Source organism: Fusarium musae, chromosome 6 (assembly GCF_019915245.1).
Source record: "Fusarium musae strain F31 chromosome 6, whole genome shotgun sequence".
NCBI lineage: Eukaryota > Fungi > Ascomycota > Sordariomycetes > Hypocreales > Nectriaceae > Fusarium > Fusarium musae.
Window position 1 is genome coordinate 1,232,994 of NC_058392.1, and position 16,982 is coordinate 1,249,975.

Sequence of the window (16,982 nt, forward strand, 5' to 3'; positions counted from 1 at the left end):
GGTGGTAGGTAGCGTTGATTTCTTGACGCAACCCAACCCAAGGAAGCGCCAGTGAAGTTTTCCTTTCCACGCCCAAGGGCGATCCATGTATCACACTAATAAATCAGGGCGCGGCATAGATCGTGCTAGTTAAGAGGTCGGGTGGCAGATTGCCGCCATACCGATTAGAAATACGTATAATGCGAGCGAGAGACTGTTCCAGCCAGGCGCCCCCTTAGTACGGAACTCTATCATTTGGCTCTGTACTACCAGCGAACCACGCTGGCGATAAAAGTTCTAGCCATCACAAACAAGCAGTAGGCACTTGAGTACCTGAATTCGGAGAAATCAGAACAAAGAACATGACTTGGTAATTTTCGAGGGGGTTTCCAAGTGCATTGTTAGATAGGTAGCCATGGAGCCATTAACAACCTTGGTACCGAGGTAGGTAATAAAAGCAAGCAAACCAACGGATCCCAACCAACGACAGCGCACCTACTATACTAGGCTCGGGGGCAACAGACGTAGTTCGACAAATGAACGAAACCGCTCATAAATGATACGTCAGAACGAATTTCTATTCGGGGTCGGGGTGCAAGACTGCTCCGTAACAAATGGCCCGCGGGATAACATCGCGATAAGATGGTCTTCCGGTGGTTTATAAGATGGAAATAATACCTATTCAATACTCCCTAATACATACCTAGATATCCAATTGCATTGTGTGCCAGGGCCGCCGGGGGTAGGCTTGGCAAAGTGCTAAATTGTGTCCACTTTGGAGGCTTCAAACAATACCTACCACCCTTAGCTACCTAACTCAATTCTATGCTAACAGTATAGCGTCATCCATGTCGAACCGAGGCACTTGTTGTGAGTGATCTCTCGGTATCCTGCCATTCCTAACTCAATATGCCCCTATCCAAGTTCGTTCATTGTGTTGGAAGCCCATCTTTCAATCCAGATGAACTCATTGAAGATGTCGACCGTCAGAGAGAGGCTGTGGACCACCTGTTGAAGAATGATCTCTTCAACGCCAGTCGAGTGCTTTTCCAACTCCCTGATCCGGATCCCTATACATACCATGCCGTGGCAAGTGTAAAACTTGCCCAAGTCCAGTCAGTAGTCAACCTTGGAGGTGTCAATGGTTTACACGCGTGGTATCGCAATGAGGATGGCTCACCTGTAAGAACTTACCTATGGGTAATGTCCAAGGATTAAGAATTTGTGAAACTGACATCCATGTAGAGAGGGCCACCTCCCCAAGCTGATATCGAAGCATACACCTCTATCTTCAGACCATCAACAGCTACTGCTGCATTTCTCAAGAATCTAGGAACAAATGCTAAGAAAGATTCCATAAGGCGTGAAGTCGCAGCCAACCTTGAGAGCAAGCGATATCTGCACCCTGGGCTTGTAACGAAACTCACTATCCCCAAGAGCAAAAAACCGCCCAGCGCAAATCCCTATCTCGACTTCTGGATGTGGTCATGTCACTCTCTTGAATGGTGCGGCCCTTGCCCGGCATCAGAACGTGTGCCGATGTCCCACCATGTTCTTCCAATTTTCATGCATCACTTTGGCTGCGCAACGCCAACCCACGAGAGCCTGGCTATCCTGAAAATTCTGTCTGACGGGCGCCCAATCGTCGACATCGGTTCTGGCAATGGTTATTGGTCCTATATGCTCCGACGCTACGGCCTCACAGTGCATGCGGTGGATAACATGCAGAGCGAATGGAGAGTCAACTGGGTAAACGACACTGCCATATCGGACGGCGTGAAGTGGTTACGCAAGAACTCCAACGGTGAAGGCATGGTACTCCTGCTTGTGTATCCTGTTGTTGGTGGAGGTGTTGGTGGCGGCAGTGAGGGAGGATTTACGCGGAACCTGGTTTCTGCCTTTGGCGGCGACACTATCGCAGTTGTGGGCACGCAGAATAGGAACGGTTACACAGGATTCAAGGGAGTTACCATGGATGAGTTCATGGCGAAGGAGCATGAGGACTGGACTATGGTAGTAAAGATAGCATTGCCGTCCTTTCCTGGGAAGGACGAAGCACTATATGTCTTCCAGCGGGGCGAACGAGTGCCGCAAGAATAGATTCAGATGATTTCAGATGATTGAGGGCCATGATAGGAAGTTCCATTTCTCAAGACAAATGTTTCTACTCAACAGGAGTTTCGGCCCACGATTCAGACTTATTGACCAAACCCGGGCACCGGGATGTGGGCTACCATCAAACACAAATCATCTCATCATACCTAATAAGTAGGTACCTCTGCAGAGAGGAACACAACGCCCTAGGTCATCCCATTCAAATCTCTTACCCTGCCTCGCAATGGTCAACTGAATAGGTAATCAATAAAACGTCCTCCAATCCAGTCAAGTCACATCATGTTTCTTCCTCATTCTCACCCGCATCTGCCCCCGCAAGGATGGGACAATACTTTGTTCTCAGCCTCTCTAACAGCCACCACCAAACCCCAGCAAGCGGCACGGTGAACGCTTTTAGCGCTCGGGGTCCCCCGATCTCCCTCCGTTGAGCCCCTCAACGGCTGTTTAACTGGTCTGCCCTGTGGGCATTTCTTTCGCTTCCCTGTGCGACCCATGTCCTTCTGGCCCTATGACGGCCTCTTCGTCCACTAATAAGAGAACATTCCAAGAGCTCCAGGTCCAAGCACAGCACCGTAGCTGCGTATGTATGTAGCTGCAGGTCAGGTCTCATTCAGCCCCTCCATTCTCTCGGTCCGCCCGCCATTGACGCACAAGGCGGCGTGTGACCATTTAATAAATGTTGAGTTTACTGCTCAATTGGGCATCTTCTCTCGAACTTGCCCATTTCTTCAAGAGAAGTGCTTCTCCTCATCCTCGAAGTCTTGCTACTCGATTTGCCTCGCTGCTGAAGACCTCCCTCAGTTGGCGCCCCTCTTGACCTGAGACTGAGGCCCCTGCCTCCATATCAAACCAAAGATCCCCGCTTCTATTTCAACAGCTGAGCTCCTTGCGTCCCCAGAACAAAAACATAACACAACGAAACTGAGACCATGTCTCTCAAGCCTGATGACCGGTCCCGCAAGGATCGATCTCGATCTCGATCTCGTGACCGCCGTTCAAGGAGTGATGTCGCACCTGAGCGCCCTTCCTACAGCGATAATCGCGAACCAAGTTACATCTATCCAGAGGATGATCTCAATGATCGCTATAGTCGCCCAGGCGCACCGCAAGCAAGCGGCGCTCTACCGTACCCCGAAGAGGGAGGAATCTATCCTGTGATTCCTGGGAACTCATCTCAGTACAGCTACGACCCTCAGCCGCCCACTTACCGAACCGCTTCTCCGCCAAGAGACTCGCCATATCGTTCCTCACACGAAAGGGTCGACAGCAGCCTGCCGGGAGCCTTCCCAGATGACCGCCGCCGCGAGAAAGATAGATACCCATACGTCCAGAATGCAGAGCCTCGTGCTAAGGAAGACGAGGACAAATTTAGCTTCCTGCCCCAGAAGTACATGCGCAAGCTCACTGGATCTTCAGGCAACGACAAGGAGAGGGACAAGGATGACGATGGCTTGGCCTACGGAAAGCCTCCCGTGCCTGTGCGACCTAAAGACTCTTCGGACTTGGCTTACGGAAAGGCCACGGGAGCTCCGTCAACTGCTAGCCAGGTTATGACTACATATAACCCTCCCCCAGGTGCGGAAGACCCGTACTATGCGCCACAACCACCCTACGGATATTCTCATCGAGAAACTGCAAGCCCTTCCGTTGACCAGTATGGCTCACGCAAGACAAGGGAAGATGCACGATACGACGACGCCTACGGCTCGAGTGCCAATGTCATGACCGTTGAGCCTCGAAGCCGCGACGATGAGAAACACCGTGACCGACGCAGGGACAGGTCTTCCGGTCCCCGGGGTAGCTCAGACCGCTTGACTGTCGATTCAAGCAGTCGAAAGCGCGAGAAGTCACGCGATAGATCGCGATCCCGCCGAAGAGATAAGTCGCCTTCACGAGATACTCTGGGAGTAGACAAACACCACGGGTATAGATCACGATCAAGGGACGGTCACAGATCGCGGTCTAGGGAAAAGCACCGAAGCCGAAAAGACAAGTCCCCTCAGCCTCCCAGTGAGAGAATGTCAGGTCTCAGCATCAACACTGGGCTGACTGTGGGAGGCTTGGCCGCCGGCGGACTCGCTGGTGCATCCCTAGCCAATGCGCCTCCGTCACCCATGCTCGAGTCATACTATGGTACTTATCAGGACTGTTCGCCCATGCCGTCTCCTCTACTGCTCGCCTCAAAGCACCCAAATGACGACAATAGAGCTCTTGAGGCGCTTTCTCCGTTGGGTTCTGATAATGAGGGCGATAGCAGACGCCGTAGCCGACGTGCCCGCTTCCATGACTCGGAAGATATCACCACTCAACTTGCACAGGCCCTCAAGGGAAGCCGCCGTCCCGACACCGAGCCGCTCATTGAAATCCTACCAAGTTTGACGCATGATCAAGTGATGAAGCTTCGTGCGGACTACAAGGCACTTGTCAAGACGGGTTCTGAGCGCAAAGGTGTGAACATCGCCAAGCATATTCGTGCTCGTCTCAAAGATGAAGATCCGCTATTGATGAAGGCCTGCTACTCCGTTGCTCTCGGCATGTGGGAGAGCGAGGCATACTGGGCCAATTTCTGGTACCAGGGTGACAAGACTCGCAGGGAGCTTCTCATTGAGTCTCTTATGGGACGCACCAACGGTGAAATACGTTACATCAAGGATGCATTCACAGACAAGAAATATGACAACAGCCTCGTCAAGTGTATGAAGGAAGAACTCAAGGAAGACAAGTTCAAAAAAGCTGTTCTCCTTGTTCTAGAAGAGCGGCGCATGGAGGAATACGATCATTATGGTCGACTTGTCCCAATTGACTATGCTCTCGTCGACCAGGACGTCGCTGACTTGCGTCGCTCTGTGAGGTCTGAAAAGGGTGGCGAGACGGCGATGATCAACATCATTATACTTCGAAGCGACTCTCACCTACGCGCCATTCTGCAGGAATATGAGCGACAGCATCGCTCCAACTTTGCTCGCGACGCTCTCAAGAAGAGCGGAAATCTTGTGGTAAGCCCTAGCCTTTCCCTCCTCGAAGTTAATGAATTAATACTGACATTGCTCAGGGTGAACTCCTAGCCCACATTCTCAATGGTGTTATCAATCGTCCTGTTCGTGATGCCCTCCTCATCCATCACGCCACATCAGCGTCCCGTAAAGATGGCCTACGCCGCGAGCTACTCATCTCGCGTCTTGTTCGATACCACTGGGATCCACACCACATGCGCGCTGTGAAGCAAGCCTTCCGGGAGCGCTACGGCAAGGCCATGAGAGACGCCGTTCGCGATGCAACGAGCGGTGAATGGGGCGAATTCTGTGGTGAATTGTGCATTGCACGTATGCCAGACGACGTCAGAAAATTTGACAAAGTCAGCTATAGTGTAAGATGAGCACATTATGATTTATGATTGCATGAATAATATAAGGAATTGGGTGAGGCATGGAAGAGCTTCCCATCTTTTGCAGCACTTGGATATCATGGCGATACGTTACTGGGTTTTCTAGAATAGCACTCTATATGTACTTCAACCTCAACTCATTTCTTCAGCTCAATGCTATTATCAAAGTTTGTTCGCTTCTTATGATCTCTTTGACCCTTTGCCTCCTCTTCCACCCTTCCCTTTTCCGCCCGAACCCTTCTTGCTACCACCTCCGCCTCCAGCGGCATTTCCGCCAGTACCACCCGCCATCATAACCCTCACTTTCCCGACCGGTACGACGTTGAATGTCTCTTCAGGCTTGAGCGCCTTGATAAGCTCAACTTCACGGGGCCACATCCTTTCAGTATCGCGAGCGGTTTCGTCAACAACACCCTTCTTATTAGAAGCTGCCTTCCAACGATCGAGAACCTCTTTAACAGCTTTGCCCTTCTTAGTCGCACCGGGTTGCAACTTTGCTTTGTACTTGTAGCGTCCGAGAGCGTTCCAAGGGGCACAAACAGGAATGATCTCAAGGATCTCATCTCCAGGAAGAGGCGTACCAATAATGGAGTCAAGCAAAGTCATCTGGCTGGCTTCGTCCTCATCAAGAATGTCCACACCTTCCTCCATCATAACACGTCGAATCTCCTCGTGTTCGGCCGTCTCTTTCTGCTCTCGCTGGTGCTGCGCGCGGCGTCGCTCTTTAGCAGCAGCGAGCTCGAGCTCACGGTCCGCCTTAGCTTTTGCCTCGGCTTCAGCCTTCTTTTGTCCAACTGTTGCTCCAATCAAAGCTTCTGCGGCAGCTCGATCTTCCTCATCTTGGTGCTTATACTTTGAAGCGATCTTCTTTGCCTTGCCCCTCTGGCCTCGCTTGGGGGGTGCTTTCTTCGAAGAGCTGGGGTTGTTATTCTTCGGCCTTGTGTCAACTGGCTTGTCAGCTGACTCGTCATTTTCGCCCTCTTCTGCTTCTATTCCCACTGTTTCATTTTCATCTAGTTCCGCCACTTCTTGGCTATGAACCCCGTCGGCTGTGTCATCCGCGATCTTGAGATCAGACAAGCCTTCTTCGGCCTGTTCAACCTCGTCGTTGCGGTCTTCATCCTTGCCGAAGGCCTGAAGAGGGTTGTCACGCGACTCTTCGTCTTGCTGTTCATCTTCGGATTCATTGTCGGATGGTTCGGCTGATTGTTCTCCTTCAGGTTCGCTCAGATCGTCTGCCCTGTCTGCTGGTTGCGACGTCGCTGCTGGCGAAGCTTCATCGCCACCGGTAGAGTTGGCATCGTGCAGGCGATGCTTAACATGTTTGGCTTTGCTCTCCTCGCTGATCTTAAATGCAACACCTAGACCGAGTAAAAGTTGAGCTGGAGGTAGAAAATTCTTCTTTCCCCGGACCATGAAACTTCCTGCTGGTAGAAATTCGCCTGTCGGTGCAGATTTGGAAACTTGATCAGCGTTTACCCACCATGCAGACATGCCCGCTTTCGAGTCCCAAGCATTTGACGAGCATACAGCCAGTGATCCGGCCTGAGACAGGGTCGCTGGGGGAATGGGCGCATCGGGAGTTTTTGGGTTATTCTTGATAATAACGCTCGATGCCCCATGTAAATCTGCGTGACAGTATACATCGCCTTTCCGGAGATACTTCTTGTAAATCATCTCATTTTGCTGGGCATCTTTGCCTCCGATCACAAGATATCCATCGGATGAGATAAACCAAATGAATTTCTCAAACCACATTGGTTTGCGGATCGGTTGAAGCAGCGCCTTTTCTTGTTTCAGCCCTTTTTTGAGATCCTCAGTAATTTTTTGCTCTGCATTCTTCAGGGCTCTCGAGGCCTGTTGCTGGGTCTTTTCCTCCTTTACGGCCGCCGTCTTCCGCTGGTCAAAATACTCTCGAGCATTGCTCCAAGGGCTGAGTCCAAGGTTGATTTCCACACTTAGGGCTTTGTTGGCCGGTTTTGCCTTTGCTGTCGATGTACCTTCATCATCACCAAGGGCGCTGTCGTCGTCCGTTTCGTAGGGGTCGTCTTCCTCTGGCTCAAATTCTTCCTCGGCCAGCTCAAGCGTAATGAGATTCTCGGCAAGGTTCAGAGGTAGTTTGATAATCTCGGCAACAGGGTTATGCCGTTTTTTCTCGCGTTCCACCAATTTGCCGACGTCTACCCAGTCCATTCCTTGGCCGAGTAATCCATTGACAGCATCCATAGCTTCTTGAACTCGTTCGGCGTTCGCTTCAATGGCGGCAGCTTTACGAAAGTTGAGGGCTTGGGCTTCTTGAAGCCCTTCGATCCGTTTGCTCTGTTCATTTCGCGCGGCCTCCAACTTCCGCTTCGCGGCCGCTTCCCGCTCGCTAAGTCGGGACTCCAGTCTCTGGCCCTCTAAAGATGAGAAAAATTCGTCAACTGTCTCATTATATCCTGTAAATTCAAGGACCTCAATGGCGGGATCCTTTTTGAGTTTGTAGGGAACAAACGGATGAAAATCTTCGTATAGAAGATTGTCGCGCTGCGTCTTGGATTCGTCACTAGCCTCTGCTCCCTCAGTCCTTTCCCGACGTTTCGCGAATATGTAGCCAGTGCATGCTTCTGAGCTGGTGAGCTCTTCCACACTTTGCCTGGCCTCTTGAAGTGACTTAACTAAATCAGTCAGCAGCGTTTCATTAGCCAGTATTTCATCAGGCTTGATAGTGGTGTCGAAATTATTTGCGTGTAGGCAGTGGTCCACAAGCACTGGAGGTAATTCTGTAATTGATACAGCCAAACTCTTTCTCAGGTCACCACCAGGCTTGCCCTTCTGCTTCTTTGCAGATGCAGTAGCGGCAGCAGCTTTTCCCACGGCAGTCTTTAGGGCATCTTGCACCCTTTCTTTTGTCAAAGGAGGTATTCCGCCAAAGTTCTGCCTGTTCTCCAGGGAATATTGTAGGCCGACTCGCTGAGGTTCTTGACCTTCACCTTCTGAAACAGTTCTTGCGAGGGCAAGGATCTTCAAGTCGGCATCCGTGAGAATAATGTTACCACTCTAAGACATAAAGGTCAGTGGCTTTTCTGGATCGTATGGCAAATGACGTACAGCAAAAAACTCCAAGAATAATCTGTATTGGCCATCACTAAACTCGAATTCGAGTACTCGATCGGTGCCCACTTGTCTAACTGACGTCAACCGTCTAGTCTTGAGAAACTTTCTTAAACGTGCAACAAAAGCGGAAGGGGCCGCAGCAGTTGTACGCGCGAATTTCGTCAAGTGGCAGCGGAAGCCCGTGTCGATGACAAGTTGCTTCTTGTTGTCTGGTTTCGCAAACTTGAGCAGGAGAATCTTGGACGAGAGATCGTATATGTTGGAGAGTCGAAGAGTCACCAGTCGTTCCTGGAGCTCATGCGCAATGATCTTTGTTCAATAATTAGGATACATTTCGAGTAGTAGCTTTGGTAGAAGACCTACTTTAACATCCAAAGAAGAGAACCTTTGCTTCATTTTCAACTGCTTCGCTCAAAACAGCGTTATACAATCATGAAAATCTCAAGCTGTACTAGCGACATCATCAATCGCGGGCAACTTGGTTGTCGTGGGGTAGTTGGAGGGGCACGAAAGCTGACATCATCTAGGTAACACGTGACTTTGTTTCATCATATCAATCCATTGTATGAACCACCAACGGACTCAACGCCATTGAAGCTGGGTCTTATAAACAGAAACGAATCTGTCAGGCCAACACACTATGCTCCTTGTTCTGAGTGGCTTCCATTTCTTGGGAGATTCAAACACCTCGGACTAGAGTTGAGCCTGATAACGTTAGTCCTTCTGCAAGAGTTGCTACTACTAGGCTCATGAGGACGTGAGAGAAGCTTCAGTGATTCATATGAACCACAAAAAATCGGTTGATGCTCGTTCGTATGAAAATCTCATCAATCCACAGAATAGACGCACTGGACTGTCTTGCTAATAAGACATATCATGTTATCCAGACGTCAAGGTAACACACTATGTATACTTCGTAAACATTGCAACAACAGTTGGGGAATTCCTGATTCTTAGAGATACTATTGGAGCCCTGGAAAGTCTATAGAATATGCGGAGGACAGAATCTGAAAATGCGCATCAGACTTGCATTAGCATATTCATCGGGGTCCTGATAACACGCGTAACGCATCTTGTAATGCCCACCCAAATGTCATGTAATGTATTTACGACGACTTACCCCAGATTTGTCTCAGAAAACGGCATCGGCATCGGCACAACACGAGCCACCTCCACGAACTCAGCCGCGGATTTTGACAGAAGGATACACGTGAGAATCCAGTGGAAGCCGTTGGGCCGAGGAACACTGTTCAGTTTGTTGACTCTGTCCTTCATACGGAGTAAAGTTCAAATTAATCGATCCATCCAATGCAACATCAAAGCCGCTCGCGAATCGCGTTTCGCACGGGTACAAATCTCGAACCGCGGCTGGGAGACTGGGACCTGAAGGCTGACGCCAGAGACTAGTGGTGGCCTGAGATTATCAGACCCAGGTCGCAAATTAACAACTCAAATAAGGATCCATAGTCAGCAAATTGCAACTGCTTTCCAGTTGTCACAGCAACCGAAAGCCGAGACCACACCAAAGCTTGGCGTATTTCAATGGCAGAGACTAGTTTGTTGATCTATTGATTGTGAGAATCTAACCATATTCACATGAAATAATAGACTGTGCTTCGTCGGCGGAAAACACTTGCGTGCGCCGTAATGGAAGAACAGTAATCAATTGGATGGATTCATACGTCAATGGTTACTGTACGGAGTACAGTTACAATGCATTGAATGCAGTAAGAGCAATGCTTCCTGCAGCCAACGAACGGCGTGATGAGCCGGCAGGATTTCAAACACGGGCTAAGGAGCTCTAGGAGCCTCTGAAACTGACGAAAGCAAGGCCACTTTGGCACCCAACGTCGGTTTCTTGAGGCCAAACCATTACCGAGGCAAAGTCAGGAACACATTGACTTTGCGGTACCAAAGGCAATTCGCATCATGACTGTTTGGGGTTTGGGGAACGATCGTTGAATAGAATTTTGCACTAATTAATGCATTGGCATAAAATGATGCTTCAAGGTCCAATGGTTGGCTTCCACGATAGCAATGGCAGGCTCATTACGACTGATTTCATGCCTGATCAGCCGCTTCCGCTGCAGCTGAATAAAGCTGGTGTGCGCCGGTTTGAACCATTCGAAAGTTACTTAAATTGGGGAGGTTGGGATTTCACATGGCAGCCAATGGAAGAAAGGTTACAACTTGCATGAGCCCCTCAAACAGTGGTTGCGCCGTTGGCCAACTGGGTACGGATACTGATCTATCACTGAGATGTGAGGACCTGATTCCGTTTCCGCGCTTGTCACCCTTTCACGGTTCACCGGCCAATCTTGATCGAATACAGGCCATCCGTGGTGCAGTTCGGCACTTTCAGAATGGGCAGTCTTATCATCTTTCGAGTTCCGTCAATCAGACAGAAAGACGTTTGGTAAAATGATAAATCGAGTGGTTGGGGATACTGTGTGGTAGCGCTCAAAGTACCTGGATGCTGGTCCCCGCCCCCTGATTAAACATGGTGCTTATGTGGCGTTCAAGAGGAACTGTAACTGGACAGTCCTTTGTTTTGTTGTTTTGCTAACAACGACGGCTCTTCCAATGGCCAGGAACGGAGCACTGGTACGGTTAGGCAGACGGACAGAGCTTTAGATGAATGTGAAGGCAGGGGAAGATCTTCAACCCCAGGCTTTTGAAATGACGGGCTGCCGCTCATCACAGTCACTCAGGCTCGATGGATAGGGAGCGGTGACGGATGCAATGTTCCATCTCTCGTATATGGGGTTGTGTTCCACTTTCTATTATTACTGTTGGTGATAAGTTGGCAGTTGGGAGCCATCAGAGCATGGGCCCTTCGGATAAGTCCAAGGACGAGAGAAGATCGGAGCTGGAAGAGGAATTGCGTGGAACAGGATGGGCGGATAGCTGTGCAGCCTGTGCTGACGACGCGGACAGCTAGGTAGCTGGCCTCTTGGTGACTGGCTGAAGCTGAGGTCAGGCTAGGCCAGATAAGGCAAAGAGCTTCGAGAGCTTCGATGGCTGGCTGAATGTCTCTGGCTGAGACGCAGGAGGAAGGGATAAAAGTGGCACTCCGAGGCCAAGACGGGGCTGCAATAATCAGAGTGGGTGAGGAGCACTACCACATACGGGGTTTGGGCTTTGGGCTTAAACTCGATTTGGTAAGAGGTAAATAGAACGACATGCTAACCCCCTAGCAAGTAAACAAGACGAGTGGTAAACAAGCAATCGGCGACAACAACTCAGAGACGATCGACACGCCCCATGGGGGTGAGAAAGAGAGAAGTAAAACGGTGGGGAGGGCAAAGTGCGTGAGAAAGGGCTGGGTCGCTGGGACAGAACAGGACTGAACGGATCAACAGGACACAGCGCTGCCGAGGGAGCAACACAACGCTCAGTTTGGCTCAAGTCGTCCAATCCTGCCCCCGTCTTCAAAAGCCCAGTTTCGTTCTGCGTCCTGTTCGGTCCCTCTTCTCCTCCTACTCCCTCCAATTATCGCCATCCACATCAACATCGTCAAAACAAAACCTCATCCAGACAAGAAAGAAAAGAACGACTGAAGGCCCTCGCTCGCCATCTACCGATTCTTTTCCATTCTCTTCGACTTTTGTTTCTAGGAACAAGAGCCAGAGAACTTCTTGTCTTCCTTTCGAATTTCGGAAGGTTGTATGAGAAGCTTCTCTCGCGCCATCAAAAGTCGCAAATCTGGACTTTGAGGCTCGCGTCCCCGTTCCCTTTAGCATATTCCCATCGACATATCGGGAATCCGAATCCCATACCCAGACCGTTACCGAAACAAAAACCCACGAAGAGGTTGAGATCAAACCCCAACAGCCCCAAGCCGGACGGGAAGGTCAATACTCTTCTGTCTCTGTCACCGCCGAACAGGTTCCTCCTCGCGGAGAGCAACGCTTTAGCGAAGAAGAGGTCCGTATTACGCGTGAAGAAGAACGTTACCGCCGTCCCGGTGTCCAAAAATTCGAGCACGAAGAAGAGCACTTTACTATCCGTGAAGACTCGCGACGGTATGTCCGATTTTACAACTTTCTTGGCCCCTGGTTTCGTTTGATATTACACGTTTTCTACCTATTTGCCGACCGTATGAGACGAGTCCGCAATGGCCCGGGAAATCACAGCTCTCCAGGTCAGAGCAGGGCAGTTCTCTCACCCGAGTTGATCAGATGGAATATGTCAAGGCACATCATGTCTTCTGTCACTTGTGACGGTAGCAATCGTCGTTCCCCCTTGAGCATTTCCTCCGCAGTCCTATTTTCACTTTCGCTTTTCTCAACCCGGCTGGCCACAACCCACTCATCACAGGCGCTTCGGCCCCTTGAGTGCCCCCAGCCATCTCAATTCATCACATCACATCTCACAACACACACCGTCTCACATCACACCCCTACCCATGTACGCTACCGCGCCAACCACCTCAGCTTGGCTGGGTACCCAATTTGCTTTTGCTTCACACCCCTGGCCCACTAGTGCGCTTGAGCCTTCTGGCCTGAGCAAGGCGGTGGAGTTACCTCAGGGGCCGCCCGCCTCCCGTTGCCATATGATACGCAAGCGAGATACTATAGACATCCATCAGCTAACCCAGACAAATCCAGACCTGAACCTCCCTCTCAATACCGACCCTCTCAGTACCAACCACCCTCCCAATACCAAACTTCTCACACTCACGTAGAGGTCGACACCCACCGTCATCCCTACTACTCCACCCCCATCGATCTCGCTGAACGTGAATACCGCCAGCGTTACCGCCCTGCCCAAGCCTTTTCCACTGAAGACCCTACTTCCCACTCTCACTCCCACTCCCACTCTCACCACCAAACTCAAGACAACTTCCAAGCCAACAACTACACCGTTGAAGGCCGACCGACTCCCCAATTCTATTCCTCCGAGAAGACTGAAATCAACAACTTCACCGTTGACGGACGCTCCTCCCGCCCTCAGTACAACCAGACCGAGAAGACCGAGTTTAACAACTTCACTGTTGACGGCCGTTCTTCCCGACCTCAATACACTTCTGAGAAGACTGAAATCAACAACTTCACTGTTGACGGCCGCTCTTCCCAGCCCCAGTACCGCGATACCAAGACAACTCAGGTCAACAACTTCACCGTTGACACACCTGTTGCTCGTCCATCTAACAAGAAGGACGTGAGATTCACTGAAGAAATCGTCGAAACTACAAAGGTCGACAACAACAAGTCCAAGATGGGTTACTACGACGACGACGGTTAGTCAATACCAGATCTTTCTCGCGAACAAGCCAGTTAACTTGTCAGCAGGTCAATACAACTCTTTCCGCGCCGGTGCTCACAAGCTCGGTGATCGCATCGCCCATGGAGGTCGTCGCGATATTGAGATTGACATTCACGAGGGTCCCCGTCCCTCTGCTGACTGCCTTCTCAACACCGTCAGCATCCCCTGCCACCACATCCGCCTGGGTGACTTCTTGATGCTTCAGGGCCGCCCCTGCCAGGTCATCCGCATCTCTACCTCCTCTGCCACCGGTCAGTACCGCTACCTTGGTGTCGATCTCTTCACCAAGCAGCTTCACGAGGAGTCCTCTTTCATCTCCAACCCTGCCCCCAGCGTTGTCGTTCAGTCCATGCTCGGCCCTGTCTTCAAGCAGTACCGTGTCCTCGACATGCAGGAGGGTTCAATCGTTGCCATGACCGAGACTGGTGACGTCAAGCAGGGTCTCCCTGTCATTGACCAGTCCAACCTCTACGCCCGCCTCAGCAGCGCTTTCGAGTCTGGCCGTGGTTCCGTCCGTGTCCTCGTTCTTAACGACGGTGCTCGTGAGCTCGCCGTTGACATGAAGGTCATCCACGGCTCTCGCCTGTAAGCGTGTTTACTGTTTTCTGAAGACGGGCAGCCGCTTGTAACGCGACTATTTCCCAACACCATAATGAGTTGATGAACAGCACTACTGGGTCTACCTCGCTTTTGAGGAGTAAGTCCAGGCTGTCCTGAGAGTCACCTGTACAATGTCAAGTTTCCTGGGGATCTGTTGTATGTATCAAGATGGTTCAAGTTTGTTTGTGTCGAGATTGGATAAATCATGTTGGCTAGCTGGAATATTGGAGTCTTTTGCGTAGATGGGAAAGTTCTGTACATGGACTGTAGTAATTGTCAATTGATTCCGCATCTACATAAAGCTAAGCGTCCGCGTCCCCGTGCCACTTTCTGTCTGACTTGCACTATTACGGCTTAGGAGTTATACCTGAGCTCTCAAGGTTCTCCACTAACCACAAACGGAAACATGCTGCCTCTCCGCCGTATGATACGCGGCTCAGAGGTGCCGACACTTCCAAATCTATTGCTACCCTACATTTCAACTGCCGTCCTCTGGCTTCTTATTCAGTGACGTTTTGGCTTTATTCATTATGAGTCTGGGGATTGTCTCTTTTAATTATATGTAACAAGTATCTTTATTCAGGCCCTAGGTGTCAATCTGTTCATGATATCCATGATGGTCGTAGTGGTTAAAGCATCATGCGTGTCCAGAGCTCTTATCTATCATCAAGGTACTTCCCCGCGCGAGGCTAACGCAACAGGTACACAGCCTGATAATCAACCACGCAAGCTTATGCTTGATGAGACAGCGCGTGACGAAACTCTGTCACAAGTTCTCCTTAAACCTTGATAGCGCATGACTTTTCCTCCTCCTAAACATTTACTTCTCCCCAAACCATCTATTTATCACCCTTCACAATCTTGTGTATCCAAAGTGACCATGGGTGCTCAGCCATCAAAGCCAACACTCCACGAGAAGGCTGTCATGGAGCGTCTTCGTAGTCTCCAACTCCAGGAGGATGGCGAATACGTCGAAATTAGCAGCGACGCTGAGAAGCGTGTTGTCGGGCCTTTGACTCGCGAGGCTCAAGGTCTATCTGTCCATGTCCTCGAGTCCTGGCAGTCTGCTATCCTCAAAGATCCCAAGAACAAGTGAGATTTCCGGCTGTCGAGGCGCCACTATCAAGGCTAACATCCACTGAGACTCGCACTCACGGCACTGAGCTCAGCAAACCCGAGACAGGTGCTCACTTCACTACCGACCGAAATAGCAGACCAGCAGATCTATAATGTCAAGATCCCATTCGAGGGAGATCCGATCACGAATCAGCGCTCAAGCGGCCGCTGCTGGTTGTTTGCCTCCACAAACGTGTTCCGAGTTGCCATTATGAAGCGATATAATCTCGAAAGCTTTGAGCTCTCACAGCAGTATCTCTTCTTCTGGGATAAGCTTGAAAAGGCGAACTGGTTCCTGGAACAGATCATCGACACCGCAGGAGAGGATCTCGAAGGACGTCTCGTTCAAACCCTACTGGGCGACATCGTTTCTGATGGTGGTCAGTGGGACATGGTCTATAACCTTGTCGAGAAGTATGGCCTAGTACCACAGACCCTCTACCCTGATACATGGAATGCCCAGAGCTCCGGCATTCTTAATAGTGTCATCAAGACCAAGCTTCGTGAATTCGCACTCAAGCTACGGGGCCTGATTAACTCCAAGAGCGGTGTTACAGCTACCGCACTCTCGTCGGCGAAAGACAAAATGCTTCGTGAGATTTCTCTCATCATGACTCTTCTCCTTGGACCACCACCAAGCTCCGAGGAAAACTTCACTTGGCAGTACAACGACAAGAATGGCAAGTCACACCAGCTCAAGACTACACCTAAAGAGTTTGCCAAGAACATATACAGTTCCGATTTCCGCATCACTTCTAGCACCATCGAGAGCATGATCTCACTTGTGGATGATCCTCGGCACGAGCCGCTCTCTCTCCTCTCTGTTTCACGACTTGGTAACATCGTGGGTGGACGTGGCGTGAGTTACGTGAACGTTGATATCGACACACTCAAGGAGACGTGCATAAAGATGCTCAAGGCTGGTCTCCCTATCTTCTTTGGTAGCGACGTCGGTAAGTTCTCCGACTCCAAGTCGGGTATCATGGACCTCGATCTCATCGACTACGAACTTGGCTTCAACACTAGCTTGCTCGGCATGAGCAAAGCACAGCGATTGACAACACAAGAGAGTCAGATGACCCACGCTATGGTGTTGACTGCAGTTCATCTCGACGAGGAGACGGGCAAGCCTGTTCGCTGGAGAGTGCAGAACAGTTGGGGCACTGCGGCTGGTGATAAAGGATGGTTTGTCATGAGTGATGCTTGGCTCGACCAGTTTGTTTATCAGGCCGTTGTAGACCCTCGCTTCTGTAGCAAGGAGGTTCGCGATGTGCTCAAGAAGGAAGCGATTGTTCTCCCGCCATGGGATCCTATGGGCGCCCTGGCCTGAGTCAGCGTTCTTATTACGGATGCGAAGGTATTGCTGTGGGACGACATTGAGACTTCTTTTGCACCAGACTGATGCTTGCTGAGAGAATGAACA

At 50.5% G+C, this 16,982-nt stretch overlaps 5 protein-coding genes across 5 annotated transcripts; 4 read left to right on the top strand and 1 right to left on the bottom strand.

Annotated features, from left to right (window-relative positions):
• Positions 1-888: 888 nt before the first annotated feature.
• J7337_008273 (uncharacterized protein) lies at positions 889-2,079 on the top strand (the record flags this gene model as incomplete). The annotated part of the gene is made up of 2 exons (XM_044825894.1): positions 889-1,161; positions 1,225-2,079. 2 exons carry the CDS (start codon positions 889-891, stop codon positions 2,077-2,079), a joined length of 1,128 nt encoding a protein of 375 aa, XP_044678811.1.
• Positions 2,080-3,023: 944 nt separating this feature from the next.
• On the top strand, positions 3,024-5,470 carry J7337_008274 (uncharacterized protein; the record flags this gene model as incomplete). The annotated part of the gene is made up of 2 exons (XM_044825895.1): positions 3,024-5,090; positions 5,147-5,470. The coding sequence occupies 2 exons, from the start codon at positions 3,024-3,026 to the stop codon at positions 5,468-5,470; spliced, it is 2,391 nt and encodes a 796-aa protein (XP_044678812.1).
• A 189-nt stretch (positions 5,471-5,659) lies between these two features.
• On the bottom strand, positions 5,660-8,971 carry J7337_008275 (uncharacterized protein; the record flags this gene model as incomplete). Its single annotated transcript, XM_044825896.1, has 3 exons — positions 5,660-8,518; positions 8,570-8,884; positions 8,939-8,971. The coding sequence occupies 3 exons, from the start codon at positions 8,969-8,971 to the stop codon at positions 5,660-5,662; spliced, it is 3,207 nt and encodes a 1,068-aa protein (XP_044678813.1).
• A 4,012-nt stretch (positions 8,972-12,983) lies between these two features.
• Positions 12,984-14,432, top strand: J7337_008276 (uncharacterized protein; the record flags this gene model as incomplete). The annotated part of the gene is made up of 3 exons (XM_044825897.1): positions 12,984-13,096; positions 13,186-13,817; positions 13,870-14,432. 3 exons carry the CDS (start codon positions 12,984-12,986, stop codon positions 14,430-14,432), a joined length of 1,308 nt encoding a protein of 435 aa, XP_044678814.1.
• An 891-nt stretch (positions 14,433-15,323) lies between these two features.
• Positions 15,324-16,889, top strand: J7337_008277 (uncharacterized protein; the record flags this gene model as incomplete). Its single annotated transcript, XM_044825898.1, has 2 exons — positions 15,324-15,535; positions 15,587-16,889. 2 exons carry the CDS (start codon positions 15,324-15,326, stop codon positions 16,887-16,889), a joined length of 1,515 nt encoding a protein of 504 aa, XP_044678815.1.
• Positions 16,890-16,982: the final 93 nt, after the last annotated feature.